The sequence below is a fragment of the Anolis carolinensis genome, chromosome 3, assembly GCF_035594765.1.
Source record: "Anolis carolinensis isolate JA03-04 chromosome 3, rAnoCar3.1.pri, whole genome shotgun sequence".
NCBI classification, from domain to species: domain Eukaryota; kingdom Metazoa; phylum Chordata; class Lepidosauria; order Squamata; family Dactyloidae; genus Anolis; species Anolis carolinensis.
Window position 1 is genome coordinate 220,565,897 of NC_085843.1, and position 27,053 is coordinate 220,592,949.

A 27,053-nucleotide genomic window follows, 5' to 3' on the forward strand; every position below is an offset into this window, starting at 1 on the left:
ATTATCCAATGTGAACTGGATTATATGGCAGTATAGACTTATATAACCCAGTGCAAAGCAGATAATGTGAATTATCTGCTTTGAAAATCTGTATTATGTGGCAGTGTAAAAGGGGCACAAGTCTTCATAATTTTATAACGGGTCAGGAGTCTGAAAAAGTCTTTTCATTTTCATATAGGCCCCTTCTACATTGCCCTATGTCCCAGGATCTGATCCCAAATTATCTTCTTATCCAAGATTATCTGGCAATGGAGACTCGTATAATCCGGTTCAAAGCAGATACCTGGAGTGAGATCCTGGGATATAAGCACAGTGTAGAGGGGCCTCAGTGGTTATACTGTATATTCTACATAGCCTTTACTGTAGACACAGCTCTGTGCACTAGTCCAATAAATCTGCAGCCTCTTATCCCACATTGTAGATCGATGGGTAGAGATGAGATTGAAGGATATGTATGCTCTGATCACCTAGCAAGTTAGGCACCTTCTACACTGCCATATAATCCAGATTTTCAAAACAGATAATCTATATTACCTGCTTTGAACTGGATTATATGAGTCTACACATATAATCTAGTTCAAAGCAGATAATTTGAATTTTATATGGCAGTGTAGTGGCCTTAATCACACATATGAGATTTGAATTGAAGGAACCAGCGGTAACAAACTCACACCTTGCTGATGGACTTCTCTTGCAATGCATCTCGTTAGCCACTGTGGAAACAGAATGTGGACTACATTGATATTGGGCTTGATCCAACTTGGCTCTTTTTATGTTCATGTACATGAAAAGTACATAGTTCATTCCAATCTAGCCTAATTTTGTTCGCTGAGAAAGAAATTATAATCAGTCCAATGGGATTTATTACTCTTAGGAAAGTGCCCATAATATCACAGCCTTGGCCACTACATGACGTATGCTAGCTCTCTTTCTTTACAATATCTCCAGGTATATTGGTTCAAGGATGGCAAGCAAATTTCAAAGAGAAATGAACATTTCCAGATGAACAGAGAGGGTGATGGAACTTGCTCTTTACATATTGAAACAACTACAAATGATGATGATGGGAACTACACAATCATGGCTGCAAATCCACAGGTAGGGCTTTATGTCCCATTTTTTAAAAAGTATTTATTATCCCAATCTGCAGACTTTGAGAGATGTATGCAAAAAAGCATTATTTTGGAAAGGCAATTATCACTGATATACCATTACACAGTCTTGTCCAAGCCGTGACTCATGGGTCAGGCAGCTATGAATGCGGCTCAACACAAAATCGTAAACTTACCCAAAACATGATAAGAATTCTTTGGTGATTGTATTTATTTATTTATTTATTTAGTAACTCAATTCCACAGTTCTCAAGCATGAACTTTGTAGAAAATAATGGAACGGAATTGAATTATCAAACTATGTTACATCTACAAACATCAGAGTATTATCCATAATTCACATTATGATTGCAAAGAAGAAGAAACAAAAAAAAACATTAAAATTAAGTAATAATATAAAGAACAAGAGGACTCTGTTGCAATGTCGTTCATCAGTTATCGTTGACATTCATGTATTTTATATGTGGCTCAAGACAATTCTTCCAGTGTTGCCCAGGGAAGCCTTGAAGATTTGGACAACCCTGTTCTATTACATTTATGTAATGTTAAATCCCATAAGATAACAGGAGAGGAGAGATATAGCAGTGCAGGGGCAGATATACATGATGAATCATGTAACTTAATTTTTGGTACTTTTTCTGGCAGGGAAGAATCAGCTGCTCTGGTCACTTGATGGTTCAGACTCCTCCATTGCGTGGTAGACTAACAACAGCTGAACAGTCTCACAGGTAAACAAACAAATAACCAAGAATCTCCCTTTTGAAGGTTGCTACATTGAAGGTGAGGGCTACTTGAGTATTCCTGGGAATATGAACATTTCTGGATTCTCAAGTACAGCCTTATTTTTAAACAGGCTTTCTTCAATTGATGCCTTCAGTGTGTTGGATTACAATTCTCCATCAGCCCCAGGTTGGCTGGGAACAATGATGTTCTAGCTCAACATGTCTAGGGGAAACAAGGTTGGAAAAAGCATTTGGAAGGAGTGAATCCAGGGCTCAATCTTACCTGAAGACCACATTTTTTTTTCTACATGGGAATCCATCCAATTATCTTGCATCCTGTTCACATATTATTTCACTGCAGGGGGCGTTCACGTATACCTGAAGGAGATAAAGAACCCCTACAGGAGCGCTTTTTCCGGCCGTATTTTCTACAGGCACCTGGGGACATGGTTGCTCATGAAGGACGGCTTTGTAGGCTAGACTGCAAGGTTAGCTGGATTGCTTGACTCACCTAGTTGTGTTCATGTTTATCCCTCTTTCTTGAGAAAATGTGCCCCACTTCCTATGAACTCCTATGGCTGGGTTGAGGCGATTTGCCATTTATAGAAAAACCAGTGTATGCCTTTTAACAATGCAGCTTTATGAAATCTAGCTTTTCAAACCAAGAAAACCATAGACCTAAGGGGAGACCAAAGGCCATCTCGTTGAAAGAAAATGTTCCATAATCTGGCTGCTCTTGAATACCCAGACAAATGTATGACAGAATCGAAGTGTAGAAATTAATTAAGTTCCCTGTGCTGGGTTTAAAAATATGGCAGCATAATGCATATCGAAGACCCACGCCTAAGCACAAAACTCATTTATGTTTCATATAAATAGACTAGAGGTAATTTTATATAGTATTTTAAATTATTTTGTGCATGAAACAGTTTGTGTACATTGAACCATGAAAAAGCAAGGACCTCTCTATCTCTGCTACCCATGTGGGCAATTTTGGAGTATTTTGTAATTCTAAATAAAGAATGCTCAGCTTGTACAATCAGCAATAAATTAACCAACTGTCCAATAGGACAGTCATTACATCATTTGCCTATAGCTCTTATCTCATCTGTTAGGTAAGTGGCTTACCACCTCCGGAGCTGATGTGGCTTCTCAATGGCAGACCCATATTACCAGATATCACTCACAAGATGCTGGTCAGAGAAACTGGAGTCCACTCACTACTCATTGACCCTCTCACACGGAATGATGCGGGGACTTACACCTGCATCGCCACTAATAAGACGGGGCAAAACTCATTCAGTCTGGAGCTTAGTGTTGTAGGTGAGTTCGGTTTGTATGTTTTAATGCACAGACCACATAATGAACTGTAATCTCATGGTTCCTGTCTTTTCATCTTTATGAATATATAGTATGCACACATATCTATGTTATATCATTATACTACCTTAACTGTCATGTCAGTCCTAAGGAATCCTGGGATCTGTAGTTTAATGAAGTACCTAGAATTCTCTGCTTGAGAGCTCTAGTGTAATTCCTCTAACCTAAGTACTAAGAGCTCTCTGGAAGATAATTTTGTGTACTGCAGTAAGCAAAAATTACATAGGTCAAACCCATTGCAGTGGTATCAAACTACTAATTGAAGACTTTATTACACAAAGTTGGCAGTGGTCTGCCATCTCTCCATGACAAACCCATTCCCTGCTGTTGATGGGAAAACTTGTCACTTCATGCAGTAATATCCAAACTATAGGGTGGATAGCATCAGACTGCCAGGGGTAAAGTGGAAAACAACAGGGGAAATCTTGGGACAGTGGAGGAAACCATCACGCTCTGTTCCCTACCATCAGGGTCCATCCTCTGCCTTCCTACAATGTTTCCCTGTCTGTCCCCGCTTCATCTTCAGCTCCTGTTGCCTTGTTCAATGTACATCCGACTCCGGGCTCCTCTGCCGCGTTGGAACATGGAGCCCCACCAAGGCCCTCTGGAAGTAGCCCTGCATCATGTGATGGGCTCAGGTGGACTCCGTGCCAACAACAGAGAAAAACAGGGAGAAGACACTTCTCTCGTTGCATCTGATGAGGCCTTATGTACATTGAGCAGCAGTCTAGAATGCCCCATTATAGATATCCACTCCCAGATGAAAGAAAATTCTTATCATGCAAATATATTTTGTTGCATGATGCTCTAAAGCAGCAAAGCAGGGATGGGATACCTGTGGCTTCCAGATGTGGTAGACTGCCAAATCTCTTTCTGTTGAGCTTTATGAGAATCTGAATCCAATAATCTCTGGAGAGAGTTAATAATTTATGCTCTGAGGCAAATCATGCAAACTTTAGATGGTGTTGGGATGCAATGGTGAGGAATAATGGAAGATGGAGTCCAACAATATCTGGAGGTCTGCAAGATTCCTATCCCTGCTCTAACGGAATGTGCCTCCTCCACAAAGAAGAATAGCCTTTTCCACTCCTTTCCAACAGGGCTAAAAATGGTCATGTTGTATCTTCTGATTTCAGCAATTTCCAACATGGAAAGACATTTTATATCTGTAGGCGCGATCCTGACCCTACTCCTTTCAAGTCATCATTTTTCAGACTCTTCTCTGGACATTTGTTTTGGTTTTCTTTGTTTCTAGTAGCAGAAAACAACTTGCAAAATAAGACATCTTTCTTTTTTCAGCAAAGGAAGTAAAAAAGGCTCCAGTAATACTGGAAAAGTTACAGAACTGTGGTGTGCCAGAAGGACATCCAGTCCGATTAGAATGCAGAGTGATTGGGATGCCACCTCCTGTCTTTTACTGGAAGAAGGACAATGAAACCATCCCTCCCAACAGAGAAAGGACGAGGTAGGTTTCCATGGAAATGAAATAATACACCCTCCTTTTATAATCTAAAGTGAAGGAAGGATTTTCTTGTTCAAAAAGTTTGTTTTGCACAAGACCTAAGGAATAACAGGATGTTGCCCTATAATGAAGTGCCTCTCATCTTGCAACTCCATTTATATCCACTGTAACATGAAAATATAATATTATTGGAGTAGGTTCTCTGTATCCATAGTTCTGCATCCACATAGTCAACCAACCACAATTCGAAAAAATTTGGGAAAAGAAATCCCAAAAATTGCATCAGATGCAGCCCTGGCAGTGAAAGTGGAACCATCGTGCTTTAATTGTGTAGTGTGAATTTATTCAATGAGCATGTGCCAGAAAAACCAAATCCAATACAGTTATTTATTATTTATGTATTTACAGTATTTATATTCCGCCCTTCTCACCCCGAAGGGGACTCAGGGTGGATCACATTATATACATATAGGGCAAACATTCAGTTCCATTACTTGTGATGATCTTTTAGACCTGAGTGGAATGAAAGTCTGTAAAACACAACAGAATTGCTTATGCCACCAATTTGGTTGATGAGTGTACACACAAAAAACCAAGGCTGAAAACACAGAATATAAGGCACTGGCTTATAATAAGTCAGACTATTCAGCATTGCTACCGACTGGAAGCTGTCTCAGCTCTGCTGGGAGATGCCAAAGACTGAAAATGAAGCCCTCTCCATGTCCAGCATATGTTCTTCCATAGAAATGCAACCACTCCCCACATTTTGTTTTGATGTGATTTTCTTTTATGACTGTAATGTAACACTGGCCCAGGCTGTGTCAAACTTAACTGTAAATTATAAAGGGACCATTTGGTTTTTTTTAGCATGCACCAAGATGCTACAGGCTATGTTTGCCTTTTGATCCAGCCTGCTAAAAAGGTGGATGCTGGTTGGTATACTTTGTCTGCAAAAAATGAAGTTGGCATTGTCTCCTGTACTGCTAGATTGGATATCTATGGTAAGTAGTCATGATTTAGTCAGAGGTACACAACTTTATTTTAGAGTCAGTATGGTGTAGTAGTTTGAGCAAAGGACTAAAATTCTGGAGATCAGAGTCTGAACTCCCACTTGGCCATGGAAACACATTGGGGTTGGTTAATAAAGAATTATCGCCTCAGGGTTGTTGTATGTTTTCCGGGCTGTATGGCCATGTTCTAGAAGTATTCTCTCCTGACGTTTCGCCCACATGTATGGCAGGCATCCTCAGAGGTTGTGAGGTATCACCTCAACAACCACAAAGTATATTATGATAGGATTTATGCTATTGTAACTCACTAACAAGATGCCAGCAAGACTCACAATCTTCAGTTTAGGATTATTTCATTTGGACATCAGCGTAACAATATCCTGCGTCCTTCAAGTGGAATAACTTGGGAATACAAGTGTGCCCTTCAGATGTGTGGTGGTTCGATTTTGAGACTCCATGCTCAAAGCAAAAAAGCAGATGGCCTTATTCTCTTATTACACTGGCCAACACACATTTTGGTGCTTCAAATGTTAGATCTGTTTCTGGGTATATTTGGCCTGCTGATTCCAAAAATTGTACCAGTTTTTCCCTATCAGCTCTAGTTTTTGAGATATAGAACATACATTACTCAAGTCTAATGCACCATTTAATCTAATGTGCACCTCTGGTTTCAAAACCCTGAAACCAAAAAAAGTGTTTTCTGGCTAATGTAATATGCAGCAGCAAAAGGTGCACTCTTTTTAATGCACCCATTACAGTTGCTGCCTGCTTGGAATTCCTTTTTAAAAAACAATTGTGTTGGAACACCAAAACTGAGCTATGCCAATTAAATTACACATCACATCCCTCAAATAGAAGCTCCAGGTGCTCCTGAAGCAGTTCCCTATTGCTTTGGTACAACAATAAGATTACCCTATTACGTGAATCTAATGTGCTCCCTAATTTTGGCAAGGTGATTTAGCCAAAAAGGTGAGCATTAGATTTGAGTAAATACAGTATGCCATCTACCAGTCACTATCTGCTCACCCACAGAAAATCATGATAACCATATAAGATGATGATGATGATGATGATGATGATGATGATGATACCAGACTTTTAGACCCAGTCTTTTAGACTCGGAACATGCCCATCTGTATTTTATAAGTGTTTTCATGAATGTCTCATGTAATTTAATAACTTTTTAATTGATTCACAATGTATTGTACAATTTTATATATGTGTTTTATTGTAAGCCGCCCTGAGTCCCCTATTGGGTGAGAAGGGCGGGATATAAATATTGTAATAAATAAATAAATAATAACTTTATTTTTGTATGCCACCTCCATCTCCCCAACAGGGGCTCGGAGCGGCTCACACAGGGACAAGCCCAATACAAATCACATAACATCATAAAATCAAACAGTTAAAACAACAAGCATCACATTTAAAAACAAATTAAACATAGTTTAAAAAACATAATTGAGAGCAAGAAATATAAACAATCATCCACATCATTAAAAGGTCCAATATGGACATGAACTGTGTGATGCTTCATCAGGGAACTGTTTTAGAAGTCTTTAGAAATGGGAAATTGCATGTGATGGGGTCCTAATAAACTAAAGCAGATGGAGTCTATCCAGTGCCGTTTTCTGAATCAGTGCACCAAATGACCCCAGGGCCAGACCTATAAACCAAGACACCAAGAAATTTTTTTGTTATTGGACTGTGTTATTAAATGGTGATGGCACACATGTATCATGTCATCCGCTTTTAGGTAGAACAATCTGCAATTGTTTGAAGCCCAGATCCGGAACTCATGGATCCGGAAGACCCACTGTAACTTACCTGCCCTCTGAACCAAAATAAATTTATTCCAGGGCAAAAAACTAAAGAAACATCACAGACTCTTGTTTCAATTTTTGAATTAGAAGTAGACATTTCTCTGATTGTTAAGATGTTTGAGATTTTTGTCTTGTGTTCATGTATTTTTTGTTGCCTCAGCTCAGTGGCATCAACAGATTCCTCAGCCAATAAAGATCCGCCCTGGTGGCACCCGATATGCGAGCCTCAGCGGGCAAGGACTTGACATTTTTTCTGCTTTCTCTCCTGTTGAGACTCCTGTGAGGTTTTCATCACCGCCCCAGCCAGTGGTAGAAAGTGAAGAACTTTAAAAAGCCGGGGGGAAACCACCTCTGGTTCCAATCCTACCTGCAAAAAAAAAATATTAAAGCAATGCCAGAACTGTGAACAAGAGTGGAAGGTACAAGCCAGGAGACTCAAGGTTTACAAGCAACATGTATTTGTAAAATAACTGTAAAGTTGCTGAAATGCAAGACCTTAGTTCATCCTGATTCTATGGGGTCATTGTGGTATAGAATGCACTGCAGTAAGTTCCATGCTATGTTGCTTTTTTCTATGTGTTATGAAGGAAAGTGACCTAGTTTCCAAAGGTTAAGATAAAATGCCATACCAAAGCTTAATGCTTGAATTTAAAAACTCCTGCTCCATCTTAAATAAGCAATGCTATACATTTTGAGTGTTCGATTACCAATAGAAATACTGACACTGATAATTGGAAAGAAAGTAAATCACATAACTTTGAATATCATCTTTTAATAGTGACTGGTCATCTCTAAACACTAAGCACTAATCAAAGGCAAAAAATAAATGCTGGAAGATCTCTTTAATAGAAATAGATAAAATAAGAGATCAGACAAACCTGAAATTAGAAACTGCTATACAGTAGGGTTTTTTTAAAGTGTGAATGCATATTTCATGAATTGCCTACTCATGGTGCATTGAATCCTTTTGTAAGGCACCATGCATATCTTTTGAACGTAACCATGTGCAATTGAGGCAGCAATCCCATGCTCACTTTCCTAGTAGTAAGCCCTAGTGAGCTCAGTGAGACTTACTTTCAAGTAGGCTGCATGGGATTGTGCTATGAACTTCTAACCCACAAAACACCTATTATGTAGACATTTCAGTTATCACTGCTATATACATTTTTGAAGTGTGCTTACTTGTTCTTTTTCCATTTTAGGAATTCGCTGTTTTGATCCAACAAATAGCTTACATGTTATTTTTGCTCAAAGATATTAATTTCTTTCACAGTCAGGTGTTTGATAATTTTGTGTGTGTGTGTGTGTGTGTGTGTGTGTGCATGTGTGTATACACACACACATATATACATACAATGTTCCCTCACTTATCGCGGGGGTTACATTCCAGAACCACCCGCGATGAGTGAAAATCCGCAAAGTAAAGACAGAAGTAGAAAGAGGGAGGGAGGGAGGGAGAGAAGAAGAGAAGAAGAGAAGAAAGAGGCAGGGGAACATGGCCCCACATCCTTCTCGTCCCACTGTCGTTTGGGCTCCTTCTCTGCCCCGCCACCTTCACCCAACTGAGACCACCACCATTGTAAATTATAAGTTTTTATGATTTATAATATTATTTTAGTGTTTATTTAAAAACCATGAAACAGTGAGGGCACAAAAAACGAACAGCGAAGTAGCAAGGGAACACTGTATATATTTATATAATATCCAGTGCTCACCCTCTTTTCAGATGGGTATATAACAATGCCCTCTTTTCATAATTGAGTCTTGCTTCCATCAAAACCATCTTGGTTCCCATTCATCCCAATTTGAAATTCTTCAAAACACTTCACTTTCCTCCCCTGCCCTCCCATTGATACATTAACATACCTCTGATACACTGATATATTACACTGAGAAGGAGAGATAACATGCACACTTTAAAGGAATTAGTTAAACATAATTAGTTGCCTTAATTTATTAACCCAATAACTAAGGGATAACTAAGGCTGGATCTGCACTGCCATATAATCCAGTTTCTGAATCCAGATAATCTGCTTTGAACTGGATTATATGCATCTACACTGCTATATAATCCAATTCAAAGCAGATAATCTGGATTCAGAGACTGGATTATATGGCAGTATAAATGGGACCTCAACTGGATTACAACTGTAATGAGGAATAATGTCATTCCTTTTCTTTGGTGTAACCGTATCTTTTGATAGTTATTGGCATCACTAAAGGATAGAAGATGAGTATCACATGGTTCAAGCTTTGCCTTGTGTTATGCTTTATGCTGATACCTCATTCTCTTTTGGATATTATGGTGATGAAGAGATAGGAGAAGAGTATACTTTGTACTACAGGTCACTGGCTTGTAGAAAACAGATTAAAAAAACAACAACAAATATTAGGTTCATTCTGATTAATGGGAAAATAAAAAACTACTTTAAAAAATTGGCATATTATCGGAAGAAACACAACCTGGATATTTCTAATATACAGTCACTATGACATACAGTTCTGTTTACCTGTACTTCAGAATTTCTATCTATCTGCTTTTAAAGAGAAAGTTCTTCCTATCTTGTAGAGCAAAACATAGCAGGGGTCAAATCTAAGCTTTATCTTGCTGAGGCCTAATTCTATTGTTAGTCTTGACCAGAGTAGACTCACTGAATCAGTCTCAACCTACATGTTGACACACCATTCATCAATTGTGACTGAATGAATCTGCTCTGGTTACAACTAACCAATAGGATTCTAGCCGTGGAATGTTTATATTACATTAATTATTACCTTTAATTATGTCATACAAATGTTACTGTACTTCTGTTGCTGTGAAAACTTTTGTGCACAAAGATGTCACTTTTCTGAAAATTGCTCTTTGAAAAAACAGGGAACGTGATTTGTGCCAGGAACAGCCATCACTGAGAAGTTCAGTTTGTTCATTGAGTGCATGTGTTAGAATAAATGCTCACAATCTGACATTCATATAAATTCATACATAAATCCTAATGGTGAGGTCCTCAAGGATAGTCTAAATAGGTAGGGAGCTATGTTGATTCCCCATCAACAAACAATAGACGTGAGTCTAATGGGTCATAATTTCCCATTCAAGGTCAGGTTGACCACAAGTCCTTTGCATGTCAAAAGGCGTTGCTCATTTTCGACTGTTGATGAGGAAATCCACTTCTATTTCAGCTTCTGCAGCAATTGTAGCTGAGGGCAAATGGAACACTGGGAGGTAGCAAGTAATATTACTGTTATTGCTTATTGAATCGTTCTGGCCCCACTACATAACAGATAAATGCACCAAATTCTACTTAAACTAAATCATCTACATCTAATTGCCATCAGTCACTGATCCATGTCTGAAGAGGAAAATATTTTGGAATTATCAGCACTCAGTTGTTTGTGTCAACATTCAACAAAAATTGGAAATTTACTGGAATAGGAATCCATTTAAACTCAGGTTATTACAGTTATGTAATTTTATCATCATGACTGACTTGCCTAAAGGGCTATTCAATTATGAGTCTTATTAATGGAGCAGATAACTTTATGTGAAAAATGCTGCTGAAAAACAAGACAGTTTTACTGCCAGAGTTTTCTTCTGCATTAAATTGTGCGATTTCTTCTTTTTCATTTCAGTCAACCAAAAGGATCTAGACTTATTTGGTACAGAAAAAAAAAATCATTAGTCTTATACAGTAAAAGTTTTCAAAAGGACCTAATGTTAATGTTAACAGAGGGATCAAATTACCTGTAAAGTTTTCACTTAGGATGTAATAAAACGTGCTCAACAAACATGCAACACAGATATTCAACAAAATAGAATACCCCTAAAATGAATGTATACAATCCAATCGTTTCTGCCTAACAGAAGAAATTTCCCTCTCCATGCTGGAGCTCCTTATAACCTGAACCTTTTCGAAAGGGCTACGTCCCCAAAACAGATCTAGGGAAAGTGCAAGCAGCTGTGGTGGGAAGAAAACAAAAAAGTTGGTTGTACGTGCCGAAGACCCATTTAACCCAATGGCAGGATTTTTTTAAAGTTATCTTTTCACACAGGTTGTTGGAGTACTTTCAATTGGACACTAAAGACGAGAGATCCAAGCCACAGCTCTTTTACTAGCCAAAGCAAAATGAGGGTGACCAACAAAGAAAAATTTGTGCCACAAGATCTGAGATGCAGCTCGGTAATTTTATAGTTAGAACTTTTTGAGCACCTACAAAATTCAGTGAACATTTTCTTTCTTTTTTTCTCTCTTATCAGAAGGCACAAGGATTCCTCAGTAGCTCGCGTTCCTTCTCAGTAGCTTACATTCCCCCTCTCTCCTTCCCCTTCCTGCTGAGTTCTCTGTTTTCAGGTAGTATTTTTCCCTTCAAGGCCCTCTTTTTCTCTCTTCAGGTCATAAGGTCCTCCTGTTGAACCATTCTCCCATTTTCATCTCCTCAATTGCCTAAGACTCCTTCTATGCTCTGTTTTGTCTAGCAGAGACTGGAAGAGTGAGCTTCAGATCCTCTTCACAAATCCTCCATTTCCCCCTCTCTCTTAAAACTTCATTCTTATAAAATTCACACTTATAAAATTTCATGTTAGCATCTGTTTCTTTTCTGAGCTTCTACATGGTCTTTTCTGACTATACATTAAAGAATAGAATATTCTATGTGAGAATATAAGGAAATCAAACCATTGCTTCCAAGATCTGAGTTTGTTTCTTACACAGCAATCCAAATCTTAGATTGTCTGTTCCAGTAAAACAGCAGTTCTTAACCTGGGGTCCCCAGATGTTTTTGGCCCACAACTCCCAGAAATCCAAACCAGTTTACCAGCTGTTAGGATTTCAGGGAGTTGAAGGCCAAAAACATCTGGGGATCCCAGGTTGAGAACCACTGCAGCAAAGGATGATACAGTCAGCAATCCATCGCTTGATTTTCTTTAAAAAAAATACTTCCAAAAGGAGAATATTAATTTTGCCATTTTATATAAGAAAAACCATTTTACTAAGCCATTTAATATAGTGAGACTGGAGTATCCATGAATTGTGGTGTACACAGGGGTTCTGGAACCAAATGCCAGCAGATACTGAGGGCTCATTATGTATGTGATACTCACCACTCTAGCACCAGAGCACCAGAAACAGCACACCATGGATGTATGGCAATGAATGCCTTTAATTTCACCAACCAGAGCCCCTTCTTGATGTTTTTTTTCTATTGAACGCACAAGTGAACATAAAGAACCATAGGAGTGTTGACATACCGATATTTGCGAACTGAAAATATTTCTTTAAACAAAGGCTAATCGATCAATGTCTGCTTCAAAATATAATTTTAAGAAATGCAATGTATAGTAAAGAAATATACTTATCTGGCTGTTTTGAAACACAGTTGTCTAAAAATGGGTTTCACATACCTTCTGTAAGCAGTAACTGATTAATAACAAGGATACATGAATGTGTTGTTGTATCTGTTAAATGCAATAATGCATGAGTCAGTGACCTTATATTCTGCAGTATGAAGTTATTTTTCCATTGAAATTGGGTTGTTAAAATTCTGATGATATATGAAGGTGTATACCCTCCATAGTCATGCAACTTCCATAGGGGTCAGGGAGGGGGATAAAGAGTACAATTTATAAGTATGTTTTAAATGCTTAAAAGGGAAATGTTGGACTGTTCAGAAAATGTATTTTCCCTTGTCCGTTCAATAAAGCTTCAGAGTTGCATTATGTGGGTATGTATTTGACTGTGTATCCTCAGGTCCCTGTTAAGAGAAATGCAGTGTCAAGGCTTCTGTAGGATTTGTCATTGAGGACCAGAGTGAATGACTGGAATTCTAGGAGAATAATTTCTGTAAAATCTGGCACAAAGTATTTAGGCCCCTGAGCAGAAAGGGAGATCCCAGCATCAAAAGTAGTATCTGCACCCAGGCTGCGCCATAACCCTCTTTCCATATCAGAAATCGCATGTACAGCAAACTAGTAATGCAACTGAATGCAAGAGATCCTCGTGTAACCTGGATGGGAATTTGCACCTGACTGGATGCCTCATCTGATATGGCACTTAGACCCCTTCTACACTGCTATATAAAATCCAGATTATCTGCTTTGATCTGTATTATATGGCAGTGTAGACTCATATAATCCAATTCAAAGTAGATAATCTGGATTATCTGATTTGATTATCTGGATTATATGGCGGTGTAGAAGGGGTCTTAGAAAAGGAAGTGGCTGAACCAAACCCCAGGGATGAAGCGTCTTATTGGCTTTCCTTTCTGCTGTATGTAATCAATAGTTCCCAGGGCAATTTTGCACACCATGCTTCCTGACCAAAAGCAGCAAAACATGTTGGAAGTCATAATAACAGCTACATCTGTTGTTGGATGGCAATTCCCCTCTGGTTTAGCATAGTCTATAGTGAGGAATGGTGGGAAATGTGTCCAAAAGAAGCCAAATGGCTACAAGTTGTCTCTTCTTTGTTTGAAGTGGGGCTTCTTAACCTTTTTTTGATCCCGGACCCCTTTGCCAGTCAGATGAAAACCACAGACCTTGTCTCAGAATATTTTTTGACACATGACATCAGAATGTATTTACATTAAATTTTAGGATTTTTCACAATTATGTTTGACAACTTCCCCACAACTTCACTACAAAATCTAAAACACCACTCAGAAGATTTCCTTGTATTTCCTATTCTATGTTGCCAAATAGTTGGCCAGCTGCATTGAGCAATAGCTTGTACACAGCAGGACTCACATATGATCTAATGTCAGATCTAATAATTCCTGTAATTTCAAAGTACGGGTGAGCATAAGGGATTTTTTTTAGATAGGAAACAACTGCAATTTGATATGAAATGAATACTTCTGTAATTTATTGCATATACTCATAAATGAAGGAAATCCTAGATTTTAGTTAGAGGTCAGAGAAAATAAAGGTAAGTTGATTTTTTTTTCCAATTTAAAATCACAGACCCCCTGAAATCTTTTCACGGACCTGTGGTTAAGAACCCCTGGTTTAAAGAATCATTGAGCCTTCCCAAATTGTCTTTGCAAGCTGTAGTATTCCATCTTGTGATATACAATGAATCAGTACCAGTGATGTTGACTTCCTCTTTCCAGCAGTGAGAATGACTTGAAGGTTGGGTTGCTGACCTGAAGGTTGCTAGTTCGAATCCAACCCAGGGAGAGAGAGGCTGAGCTCCCTGTATCAGCTCCAGCTCCATGCGAGGACATGAGAGAAGCCTCCCACAAGGATGGTAAAAACACAACCATCCGAGCGTCCCCTGGGCAACGTCCTTGCAGATGGCCAATTCTCTCACACCAGAAGCAACTTGCAGTTTCTCAAGTCGCTCCTGACACGAAGAAAAAAAAGTGAGAATCAGGTGGATCTCAAGGTGTTTTCGGACTGCAGTTCCCAATGTTCCTCTCCACTGACTACATGAGCTGGAGTGATGGGAGTTGCAATTTAACAATATCTAGAGGGCTGCACAATTCGCATCCCTATAACAAGCAAATTATGCTGACATCTCAGATCTCCGAGGAGCTACACACTTAAACTGCATAAGAAGGTATGACTACTTTTTGAAAAATCAGACTATTTTGTAAGATAAAAAATGTTTATTTTTAGCTTATTAAATTTCTTATGGCTTCAAGGAAACAGAACAATGTAAAAAAAAACCACAGCATCAGCATAATTCACACACTCTAACATTGTATCTATATAGTTTCATGCAATTATTTTTATCCCTGTGTCACACAGACTAATTTATCTTTACTACTAGCGTAAAGAATGTATAAACACTCTAGTTACTATATTTGAAATTAGCTCTATTCTGAGCATACCCCAGAGAAACTGTGAGTGCACAATTTAGTCTGGAAAATCAATTTCAGCAAACTTACAAAGTTTAAGGAAGTTATTGCTCTGAGGATCAAACAGCATGATTTCTGTTTTCCGTATCATGATGTACAATTCATCGGATGGAAATACATAACATCCTCAAAGAAGGAATTAAAGAAGAAAGAGGATTATATTTAGTCCATGATGGCTTCAGTGGGTTTAACAAGCAGCCTAAATACTGTTCTGTGTCCAGTTTGACATTCATTGATACATCATATTTTTAAAGCACATGGAGTTGTATCAGCAATTAAAAATGATGTCTTAAATGGTAGGATGCAACACAACATATGTCATAAACATTTCATGGGAGGGGGGCACAGATGTGATGTATGGACAAAGAGCATTTGAAATGCTTCCAAATTGCTTTCCTCTAATGAAACTAACATGTAACAGGCAAAAAAATGAGAAACACCAAAGATTACCTTATACAGCTTGTCTCGTACTTAAAAAGATGACTGATAGAAAGAGAGAGAAAAGAGAGAGAGAGAGAGAGAGAGAGAGATCAGAAATGCCTGTTAAATCACACTACTCTGTCCATTCAGTAGTGATCAGGCTGGAAGCTGAAAAGTCTCTGTGCATAAGGGTCCACCTCCCCAGTGGCCTTCTGTCCTGTATACTCGTGGTGGCAGTTCTCCTGATGGAAATGCTCACAGTGGAAGTTAATCCAGTCTTTCTCTGCGCTGTACCTTTCGGCTTCGGCAAGGATCCTTGTCAACGCCATGATATAACTGAGGGCCATCTGGAGGGTCTCATATTTGGAGAGCTTTTTGTCTTGGCCCCACTGGGGGACCACCTTGCGTAGACGGTCAAAGGCTGTGTTCAGCCCCTGCATCCGTCTCCTCTCCCTGGCATTCGCAGCAAGCCTGCGCTTGGCAACGTTCTCCAGGCGTTCAGAGCCACACTTGGCAGCACAGGCAGCCCCGTTTCTGCACTGGATGTCAGCTTCCGATTCAGAATCCATACCGTTACTGAGTTTGCAGGGTTTCATGTGGGGATATCTGCGTAATGAAAGACGCACTCCAGCAGAAGCACACAATAAAAATGCAGAGGAAAAAAAAGGCGTTTTTGGTTTCGTTACAATTTTTTTTAAAGATTGGAACCAGCCTCATCCAATGTTCAATGAGATGGACTTATCTTTAAAAAGAACATCCTCCCAGAACTGATTAAAAGCACTAGAGTTTGAAATTGTCCTTTTGGCACCTTCTTCTGGAATCAAAAGTATGCCCAGCAGTTGTTCAGACGTTTTGATCCTTCCGTTCTTTCAGCTCAGCATCAAAAAGGAAACAAGCAGGACCAAAAGAGAGAGGCAGGCAGAGAGAATGAAAAGTTCATTTAATCCAAAAGAGTTCCTATAGATAGCCTAAATGATGTTTATTTTCCCCAAAAAAGCCAGATCCAGTAGACTTCATTAACAGTGGGTCAACAAGGAGAAGGCCTGAGTTGCTCTCCTTCAGGGCAATCTCCTCTCTATAGTGATGCTGTGTTATTCTGAAGCTCAGAGGAGGAAAATCTTCTCGGTCCTTCATCAGTCGCTAGCGCTGGTGGCTAAGCATAAGGGACCAGCCAAGGAAGTCCTTTATAGAAACAGCAGCCAAAGCAGAACAGGTGGCAGCAGGTGGGTGGGCGGCCCCTCTGCTTCCATCCCAGCACCATCCCACCCTGGGAACGGCAAATGCACACACGCACACACATCTACCGAAAAAGAAAAAACTGCTCCAACAAAATCCTGACATGGCAGTCTTCATCTGTTGAGAAGTCTCCCATAGCCCTGACTGTCCAGCACTAACAATTTGCCATCTGGACTGGTGTCTGCCTGCTGGCCCCCCAAGAACCACGACAGCGAAGCAAAAGGTCTTTTCAGTGAATAACCTTCTGCAGCTCAGCAGAAACCTTTCCTGACACATCACAGTGATGTGAAGTTGGCTTGCCTAAAAGTGCTTGGGTGGGAAAAGAAACTGTTCAGGAGGATAACTAAACCCAAGAGGAAGAGAATCTGCTTAAGGCTGTGCAAGAAAAATGTGTCCACCTAAGAGGAAAAGAGGTACTCGGAAGCCAGTGTGTTCGAAAATGTACCTATTTACTACAATATGACAAATAAGTCTCAGAATGCACCTAAGAACCTCAAACAATGTCTTTTTCATAAATAATGGGCTACTTACTTATAATTGGCTTGGAATAGGGAAATAAATATAAATGTCCAGTTGCAAAATTAGATTTGGAAATCCACCAGACAGCAAGTATAGTATATAGACTATAGATAGATAGATATATATAGACACAAAATGTTAATCTCCATCAAAACACTCTTTTCCACAACAATAAACAGATACACATCTAGCAGAATGTTTACTGCCGCTAGAGAAACATGTAATCTATCACAAAGATGTTCATTAAATCATTATAGAGAAAATACTAAAAATACACAACTAATTATCTTAGGTTAACATTACACGAGCTTCTAATAAAGGGATCAAAAGTTAACTTTTTAGAAGACCAGTTCAGCTTTCTTATAAAGATGTCTTTATTTTTCAGTTTTTCATACTAATGTTTTCTTGCCTTCTACAAACATGCTGTGAGTCACTAGGCAAAACAAGGAGGTTTTATATAATTTCCAGATTAATTAAATTGTTACCATGTATTCATGAACGAGTCATCTTTTCATTCAGACTTGGAACATGGCATTTTGATCCAAAACTGTAGACCAATTGTTCCTGTCATGACTCTAAAACATCATGTGAGGGCAAGCAGTTGATTAATCCTTTGCAGAGGCAATGGCAATGAATGGGGTAGGATAATAGGAAGACAATGGGACGCAATTGAACATGAGGGGACTCCAGCATAACAGATGTTGAACCCAGTCTGTTAGGCAAAATCACCCCGCTCTTAATATCCCGCAACCTAAATGGTCTTGTTAATGGCTGGGTGGTAAGACATCATTATTTCATTAGCAAAACATCTGATGCAGTTTCCATTTTTCCTTGTATAATATTCTGGTTTCTGAAAGGGGCCTGACTTTTCTGTGCCTGCTGGGATCTTTTTTCCCCCCAGCATCGGGGGGGGGGGGGGGGGGACTCTACCTAGCCTTCCTAATGAACATTTCTGATGTTAGTTAGCAACTTCACAACCGGCTCAAAGCTGTTAATATTATCTGAGTAACAAATTAGTATATTTACATGCCAGTGAAAATTTTCAAAATTTCTTTTTAGTTTGAATAATAGTTGCAACTGTACAACCAGTCCCCGAGTTACAAACATCTGACTTACAAACAACTCATAGTTAAGGACAAGGGTGAGACAACAGGAAGAAAGAGAAATCTATGCCTAGGAAGGTAAATTCTCTCCTGAAAGAGTTATCATGGGAAAAAGGTGTCTCCACTGAAGGATCTCCAATCCTCATTTCCACAACAAGCAAAATATTTCAAAATCCAATTATCAAAGGGCCAAAAAGTGAGGGAAAATCATCTGAACAGGGGCATGGACAGCAAAGCAAACATCACAGGAGTATTAACTCCTCCCTATTCTATCTAAAGCAGTGATTCCCAAAGTAGGCGCTACCGCCCCCTGGTGGGCGCTGCAGCGATCCAGGGGGGGCGGTGATGGCCACAGCTGCATTTGGGTGCGATGAATAACTGTATTACCTTTCTATTCTGAGTTTTAAAAATAGTTTCATAATTTCAAACTTCAGTGTTTCTAATTTACACCTTTCTTTACTATATTTTACGAAAAAGGTAGAAACATTAATACATATATCTTTCTGTTTAATTGCTATTAAAATTTAAAAAAATAATTTCGGGGAGCACTGAGTAATATTTTTTCTGGAAAGGGGGCCATAGGCCAAATACGTTTGGGGACCACTGATCTAAAGCTACAAAAATATATATATTTGACTTAGAAGGCATGATCATTAAGTTTGCAGATGACACCAAATTGGGAGGGATAGCCAATACTCCAGAAGAAAGGAGCAGAATTCAAAACGATCTTAACAGATTAGAGAGATGATTGGCCAAAACTAACAAAATGAAGTTCAACAGGGACAAATGCAAGATACTCCACTTAGGCAGAAAAAAGGAAATGCAAAGATACAGAATGAAGGATGCCTGGCTCGACAGCAGAACATGTGAAAAGGATCTGGAGTCCTCGTGGACAAGTTAAACATGAGTCTACAATGTGATGCGGCGGGGGGAAAAACAATGGGATTTTGGCCTGAATAAATAGGAGTAGTGTGTAAATCCAGGGAAATCATGCTACCCCTCTATTCTGCCTTGGTCAGACCACGCCTGGAATACTGTGTTCAATTCTGGGCACCGCAATTGAAGGGAGATGTTGACAAGCTGGAATGTGTCCAGAGGAGGGTGACTAAAATGATCAAGGGCCTGGAGAACAAGGCCTATGAGGAGCAGCTTAAAGAGCTGGGCATGTTTAACCTGTAAAAGAGAAGGCTGAGAGGAGACATGATGAAGGCCATGTATACATATATGAGAGGAAGTCATAGGGAGGAGGGAGCAAGCTTGTTTTCTGCTGCTCTGGAAACTAGGACACAGAACAATGGCTTCAAACTACAGCAAAGGAGATTCTATCTGAATATTAGGAAGAACTTCCTCACTGTGCGAGCTGTTCGGCAGTGGAACTCTCTGCCCCAGAGTGTGGTGGAGGCTTTTAAGCAGAGGCTGGATTGCCATCTGTCGTGGATGCTTTGAATGTGCTTTTTGTGCTTCTTGGAAGAGGGTTGGACTGGATGGCCCGTGAGGTCTCTTCCAACTCTAGGATTCTATGATTCTATGATTCTGTGATTCTATGATTCTATGACTGGAGGACAAAAAGAAAGACAGACTAACAAATCAAGAAGAATTTTTGGCAGTTTAGGCAGAAGTTGTGGGAAAGGAATCCACAATCCATGGGGGCCACCAAAAACATTGCTGCTGACTATGTCCTTCAATAATACCCAGATATAAAAGATGTAGAACTCAATCTGCGATGACAGAGCTTGACACGTTCGTAAGCAATGAGTTAGCAATCTGGCTGCATAATTTAATTTCCAAGCCATTTGATTTAGAGTTATAGAGCCAACTATTAAGACTTAGTGTCTTGCAACACAGAGATAATTTTCTTATCTCATAGTGAAGACTAGATGGGCCATCCAATCCTCAGCCATTTTGGATGGCCACAAAAGTCAATTGTGACTCTTTAACAGGAATACTGATAAAGCCTCGCATTCTGAGCCACTTGGAATTTCTTTTGTGGAGAGAAAAAACGGGGTATGAATAAAAACAACAACAACAACAACAACAACAACAACAACAACAACAATAATTCTGCAATACAACTACTTCTCAAGAAGGGATTCTAACCATGACCAGAACTGTGAGAAGGTTCTCAATATATTTTCACAACCTCCAGCTTAGATGTAGTAATGAAATGTACCTATATATGTAAAATAAGTCATTAATCTACACCAGTCATGGGCAAATTTTAGCCCTCTAGGTTACCGGCTGTTAGGAATTGTGGGAATTGGAGTTCAAAACACCTGGAGGATGCAAGTTTGCCCATGCCTGATCCACACAAGGTACAACTATCAGGAGGAATGGGCAATTAATTACAACCAGAGGGGTATCAATAACACTTTATTGCATGAAGCAGCTATCTCATAGCATTCACACAATCAGAGATAACAGCAACTTACTGGGATGATCACCCTTACTGTTACATCTATCTGTCATCACACAACAGTGATGATTTGCTGATCTGTGATCCTCCAGCAATACTTACAGTTTTGGATCGTACATTTGCCCTAGTGCAAATGTTTCACTATAATTAAAAAAAACAGTAAATTCCAGCAAAGGTTGAATAAACAAGGTTTAATTAAAACACCAAATTGCTGCTTGGGGAAAAGGAAAAGAGGTGAACAATTCTGCCTCCTGGTTCATACTGGCTCTGAAACGGGGCAGGATCATTGCACCAGGTAAGTGATGAGAACAAAATAAGGGGCTCTTGATGGCTTTTCCCCATCACTAGCAGGAAACAGCTTTTTCATGGGGAGATGGCAGACTGGAAATGAGCGGCACACATCAAATTCTGTTGGCATGAATGTGGGGAAACCAGAACATTTATTCATATGTGGTGGGAAGGTACAAGAATTCTATAGAAAAATAAAAGGGGAAATGGAGGAATTATTAGGGCAAAAAAATAGGGTTGAACAAGAAATGGTTTTTTACCCTGAAACTGGAAGGGAAAAGTGATAATAAAGATTAGGCCAAGGCAATAGAATAAATGCTAGCAGCGGCACAAGCTACGGTCGCCCTGAGATGGAAAGGGTATAAAAAATGGGATACACAAAAATTGTACATATATTTATCAGAATATATGCGTCAAGATTACATCATGGATAGAAAAAATAAATATACCAATGGATACCCCTGGGGGAAAGGGGAAGAAAAAAGAACTGATAGCCAAGGTAAAGGGCAACAGAAAATATAAGGAATTGAACCAGACTATCCTTAGGATCCCACAAATGGAATGAATGATAAAGGAAATGCACAACAGTTCCTGGAGAGAGGGGGCTGAACGAGGGGGCTGAACGGGGGGGGGGGGGGGGGGGACAATGGAAAGAGGTGTGAGTAGGGGATGAGGGCGATTACATATGAAATGTTTTCTCTCTTCTTGGTTAAATTGTTAAAATATATATACTGTATACATCGCCTATGTTGTCTTCTAAACTTCCTCATGAGGAAATGTGGTTATGTTATACTTTGTGCAATAAAGTCATTGAACCAGGGAAATGTATTTTGGTTAAAGAAACATCTGATTATAGATACTTTTTTTCAGGTCAGGAGCGACTTGAGAAACTGCAAGTTGCTTCTGGTGTGAGAGAATTGACCATCTGCAAGAACATTGCCCAGGTGACACCTGGATGTTTGATGTTTTACCATCCTGCGGGAGGCTTCTCTCATGTTCCCACATGGGAAGCTGGAGCTGACAGAGGGGAGCTTACTCCACTCTCCCCGGATCGAACGGCTGACCGGTCGGTCAGCAGTCCTGCTGGCACAAGGGTTTAACCCATTGCGCCACCAGGGGCTCCGTTACAGTTACTAATGCCTACAAAAAACTGTCCATTGATATTTCCTGATGGTATTAGACATTTAAAGTTCAGGAATTGTATCTTTTCAATAGATAAGGCCCAGGAGTTGTCTCAGTGATTCAGTGATTTCCACTACCATCCTGTGAATCTTGTTATTTCGCAAGTCTACTCTGGAGGATTGAAAGACTCCCTTGGGTACATTTTGGTAGTGCTGAACTGCAGGGAATTGCGAGGAGGATTCTCAAAAATTGCCCCTTTCCCTCACTCTCCTGCCTATGGTTTGTTTTGGCCAAATGCTAGCTGCTATTACCATACTCTTCAATGTATTTCTGTAGAAGTTACAATTAAAATAAAACATATTAAAATGTTGGCTCCAACTAGTGGATTGCTGAGTTTTCTTGGAACACTGAGCAGATCTTCCCTTCCCGATCTACAGTTTAGCAAAGCAAAATCCTCATCCATTGCTTGACTCATCACCAGTTGACTGGCGGAGATGTGTCAACATAATAGTACTGTGATAGCAGGTGACATGGGCCCATTATTTTTTAATTTATAGTTATTTTCTGGTGCAAGCGGGCATAAAATTCCAACCTACAACCCTTCATTTCCCATTGATTTCCAATGAAGAAGACATGACAGCTGCTGTTTGGTCTAAGTGCTGCTTTGACTTCCACTAGTGACGTCGGCTGCCTTTTGGCTTTGTTGCCCAGTGTTTCCTCAGCAGGGGGGCTCTCGGCCTGTACAAAGGTCTTCCAGGGCTCCCCATATGTTCTCGTTCTGTGCCCAGACTGACTGGAATTAACCCCAAAGTGGCGTCCAGCAGGATGGCTGGAGCTGGCCCAGGAGAGAGATCAGGGACGCCCCCAATCTAATTAAATATTTTGCCTCCTGCTGATCAACCTAAAAAGAGGAAGGCAAGAAAACATTAGAAAATTACCCATTTCCTTGAGATCGCTATTCAAGCAGTTAGACAAAGACAATCCTAGAGGTCAGTAATGCATGTTCTGAAGGCCTTTAATGGACTATATGAGTTACATAAATGAGACTTGATTATTTATTTATTTTGAATTGTGTACTCACAATTATTGCTCAGACCAATGCACAGTGGAGTTTGAGCCAGCATCACATGCTACCTCTTTCTGATTTCTGAGCACATGGGAAACAACAACAGCACTGACCACTAAGATGTGGTCACCTACAGTATTGAATCAAACACAGCCCATCGTGTTGGAAATCCATTATCAATGGAGCCAGATCTTGAAATTTTACTTGTAATATATTGGTAAGTTAGATTTCCATTGAAAGCGTCTTCAAAAGCCTCTATCTGTCATTCTAGGTACAATTTTGAGAAGTATTTATTTCCCTGATCATTACACGAAGGCAACAAAATAGCTGTAAGCTACACCACACTGGCTCTCTGCCGTGGGAGAGACTGAATACCTTCTAGCCTCAAATTAGTTCCAGGCATTTCAATCTAATCACCCACACAGCAAAACGAGGTCCTTCTAAACCAGTTCCAAGCTGCAATGTGGATGTGCCTGGTATCATTCCTTCCAAATGTGATTCCATAGTAGCCTATCTGAAAGATCAACAGGATCTAAAACGTGGACATCAGTGGCATCATCTGCATAAGCAAAGTTCCACTGTTTCTTTACAGTAGTGTTGCCTCAGAGAAAGGATTCCCATTATAGAAAACTCTTAAAATGCAATTATTTCTCACTCTGCAAAAGTGACTAAAATTGTTACTCCAGTTCAGGCTCCTTAACACATGGCACTCACTGCCTAAGTTCTTTGTGGAATCTGAAAGAACTTGAAGGCACACAAGAGGAGGAGGAAGAAGAGGAAGAGGAAGAGGAAGAAGAAGAAGAAGAAGAAGAAGAAGAAGAAGAAGAACTACTACTACTACTACTACTACTACTACTACTACTACTCCAGGAGCCATTGAAGTCTATACCTTAATGGTACATTTTCAATCTTTTAGAATCATAGGGTTGGAAGAGATCTCATGAGCTATCCAGTCCAACCCCCTGCCAAGAAGCAGGAAATCACATTCAAAGCACCCCGACAGATGGCCATCCAGCCTGTGCTTTAAAACTTCCAAAGAAGGAGCCTCCACCATAGTTTGGGGCAGAGAATTCCACTGCTGAACAGTTCTCTCTCACAGTGAGGAAGTTCTTCCTAATGTTCAGGTGGAATCTCCTTTTCTATAGTTTAAAGCAGGGGTCCCCAAACTTTTAAAACAGGGGGCCAGTTCACGGTCCCTCAGCCAGTTGGAGGACCGGACTATAGTTTTTAAAAAAAACTATGAACAAATTCCTATGCACACTGCACATGCCTTATTTTAAAGTAAAAAAAACTAAATGGGAACAAATACAGCCTCAATGTAATTTAATAAAAATAATAAAAATAAAAGAGGGTTGGAAGAGACCCCTTGGGCCATTTAGTCCAACCCCCTTCTGCCTTTGTGCACAAAAGCGCAAGCAAAGCATCCCTGACAGATGGCCACCCAGCCTCAATGTATGTCAAGACCCAGGCTGCAGAGCACCAATAACCATGCGCAGAGACCAGAATCTATCTAATATCTTTATTAAAGGAATATATAAAGTCAATAAAAACATGTGAAGAATAAAGTTCAGAAGTAGACCTTTCAGGAAAGGTCAAATATAGTCCAGGAAATTAATGTCCAATATGAGATATTAGAGTCCAAAGTTATAATCCAATAACCGAAACACACACTCTGCCGAGCAAAGTGTGGGGAAATGACAAGGTCCTTTAGTCCAATAGAGCTTGACAACAAGGCTGGAGAGCAACTAGATTCTTGGCAAACAAGGCTTGATTCGAGGCAACAAGAAGCAGGAGACGAGAACAGGGTCCGTGGCGAGGTCCGTGGCAAGGTCCGGGGAACAAGGCAGGGTTGGAACAAGAACAAGGTCCTGGAAACAAGGAACAGGAGTAGCGTAGTCCACACACGATCTCACTCCCGAAGCTGACGAATTGACTCAGCAAGGATCTCCTTGCGGGTAAACACCTATATAGGATCTTGTTTTCCCGCCAAGGAACACTTTCCCTGGGGAACAAGAAGTGAAACCCATACTGTGTCCAGATGCATGACTCCTTAAGATTTCCCAAGGGAAACAGGCTTAATCAGCTAATTGTCTGGCAGCAATTCTGGCGCTTCTGCGATTCGCCTCCCTAGCGCCTCTATCTCGATTATAATTATCCCGGCGAGAAAACGGGGGAGATTTCTGCTCAAGGCTTGTTTGGCTGACTTCTTGTGGGCAAACATCTTGCAGGTGCAAGGGCTCCAATTCTGGCTGAAACGGTGGGAAACCCAAGTTTTCCTCTTCATCTGCCACAATAGTACTAGGAATGGGACTACATGGCCCATGAGTCATCACAATGTAATAATAATAATAATAATAATAATAATAATAATAATAATAATAATAATAATAAATCACACAGTCCTAAATGCTTGACAGACAGAAGGCCTGATCCTTGCAGCCCATGCGCAAGCCATCAGAACAAATGCAATTAAGGCCAAGATCGAAAAATCAGCTGTTGACCCAAAATGCAGACTGTGCAAGGAAACCGACAAACCATTGATCATATCCTCAGCTGCTGTAAGAAAATTGCACAGACAGACTACAAACAGAGGCACAACTATGTGGCCCAAATGATTCATTGGAACTTATGCCTCAAGTACCACCTCCCAGCAGCAAAGAACTGGTGGGATCACAAACCTGCAAAAGTATTGGAAAATGAGCACGCAAAGATACTGTGGGACTTCCGAATCCAGACTGACAAAGTTCTGGAACACAACACACCAGACATCACAGTTGTGGAAAAGAAAAAGGTTTGGATCATTGATGTCGCCATCCCAGGTGACAGTCGCATTGACGAAAAACAACAGGAAAAACTCAGCCGTTATCAGGACCTCAAGATTGAACTTCAAAGACTCTGGCAGAAACCAGTGCAGGTGGTCCCGGTGGTGATGGGCACATTGGGTGCCGTGCCAAAAGATCTCAGCTGGCATTTGGAAACAATAGACATTGACAAAATTACGATCTGCCAGCTGCAAAAGGCCACCCTGCTGGGATCTGCGCGCATCATCCGAAAATACATCACACAGTCCTAGACACTTGGGAAGTGTTCAACTTGTGATTTTGTGATATGAAATCCAGCATATCTATCTTGTTTGCTGTGTCATAATAAAATAAATCACACAGTCCTAAATGCTTGGGAAGTATTCAACTTGTGATTTTGTGATACAAAATCCAGCATATAGATCTCGTTTGCTGTGTTATACTGTGTCCTTCTGTCAATAATAATAATAATAATAATAATAATAATAATAATAATAATAATAATAATTACAAAGAGGGTTGGAAGAGACCCCTTGGGCCATTTAGTCCAACCCCCTTCTGCCTTTGTGCACCAAAAGCCTAGCAAAGCACCCCTTAATAATTAATTAAATAATCATTAAAATACCATTATAAACAAACAAAGTTTTGGAAGGCGCGCACCAGGCGAGGGAGGAGATGGGAAAGGTGCGCGCCCTTCCCTCCTCCCTTGCGCGGCATGCACC

General features: G+C 40.0%; 2 protein-coding genes and 1 non-coding gene across 6 annotated transcripts in view; 2 read left to right on the forward strand and 1 right to left on the reverse strand.

Moving 5' to 3' along the window:
- The window catches only part of mypn (myopalladin), a 97,196-nt gene extending 83,974 nt beyond the window's left edge, over nt 1-13,222 (forward strand). For all 4 annotated transcript variants that reach the window (XM_008115176.3, XM_008115177.3, XM_003223692.4 and 1 more), the window contains 7 exons: nt 949-1,098; nt 1,758-1,840; nt 2,196-2,322; nt 2,950-3,157; nt 4,514-4,679; nt 5,544-5,677; nt 7,670-13,222. In XM_008115176.3, coding sequence (XP_008113383.1) covers nt 949-1,098; nt 1,758-1,840; nt 2,196-2,322; nt 2,950-3,157; nt 4,514-4,679; nt 5,544-5,677; nt 7,670-7,839 — 1,038 coding nt within the window. In that variant the 3' untranslated portion in view covers nt 7,840-13,222. The remainder of the gene's footprint in view (nt 1-948; nt 1,099-1,757; nt 1,841-2,195; nt 2,323-2,949; nt 3,158-4,513; nt 4,680-5,543; nt 5,678-7,669) is intronic.
- On the forward strand, nt 3,326-3,425 carry mir5445 (microRNA mir-5445). Its single transcript, NR_130045.1, has one exon. It is a non-coding gene; the product is annotated as a microRNA mir-5445 (primary transcript).
- Nucleotides 13,223-15,089: 1,867 nt separating the features above from the next.
- atoh7 (atonal bHLH transcription factor 7) lies at nt 15,090-17,176 on the reverse strand. Its single transcript, XM_016995284.2, has one exon. It carries the CDS (start codon nt 16,377-16,379, stop codon nt 15,930-15,932), a length of 450 nt encoding a protein of 149 aa, XP_016850773.1. The 5' UTR covers nt 16,380-17,176; the 3' UTR covers nt 15,090-15,929.
- Nucleotides 17,177-27,053: the final 9,877 nt, after the last annotated feature.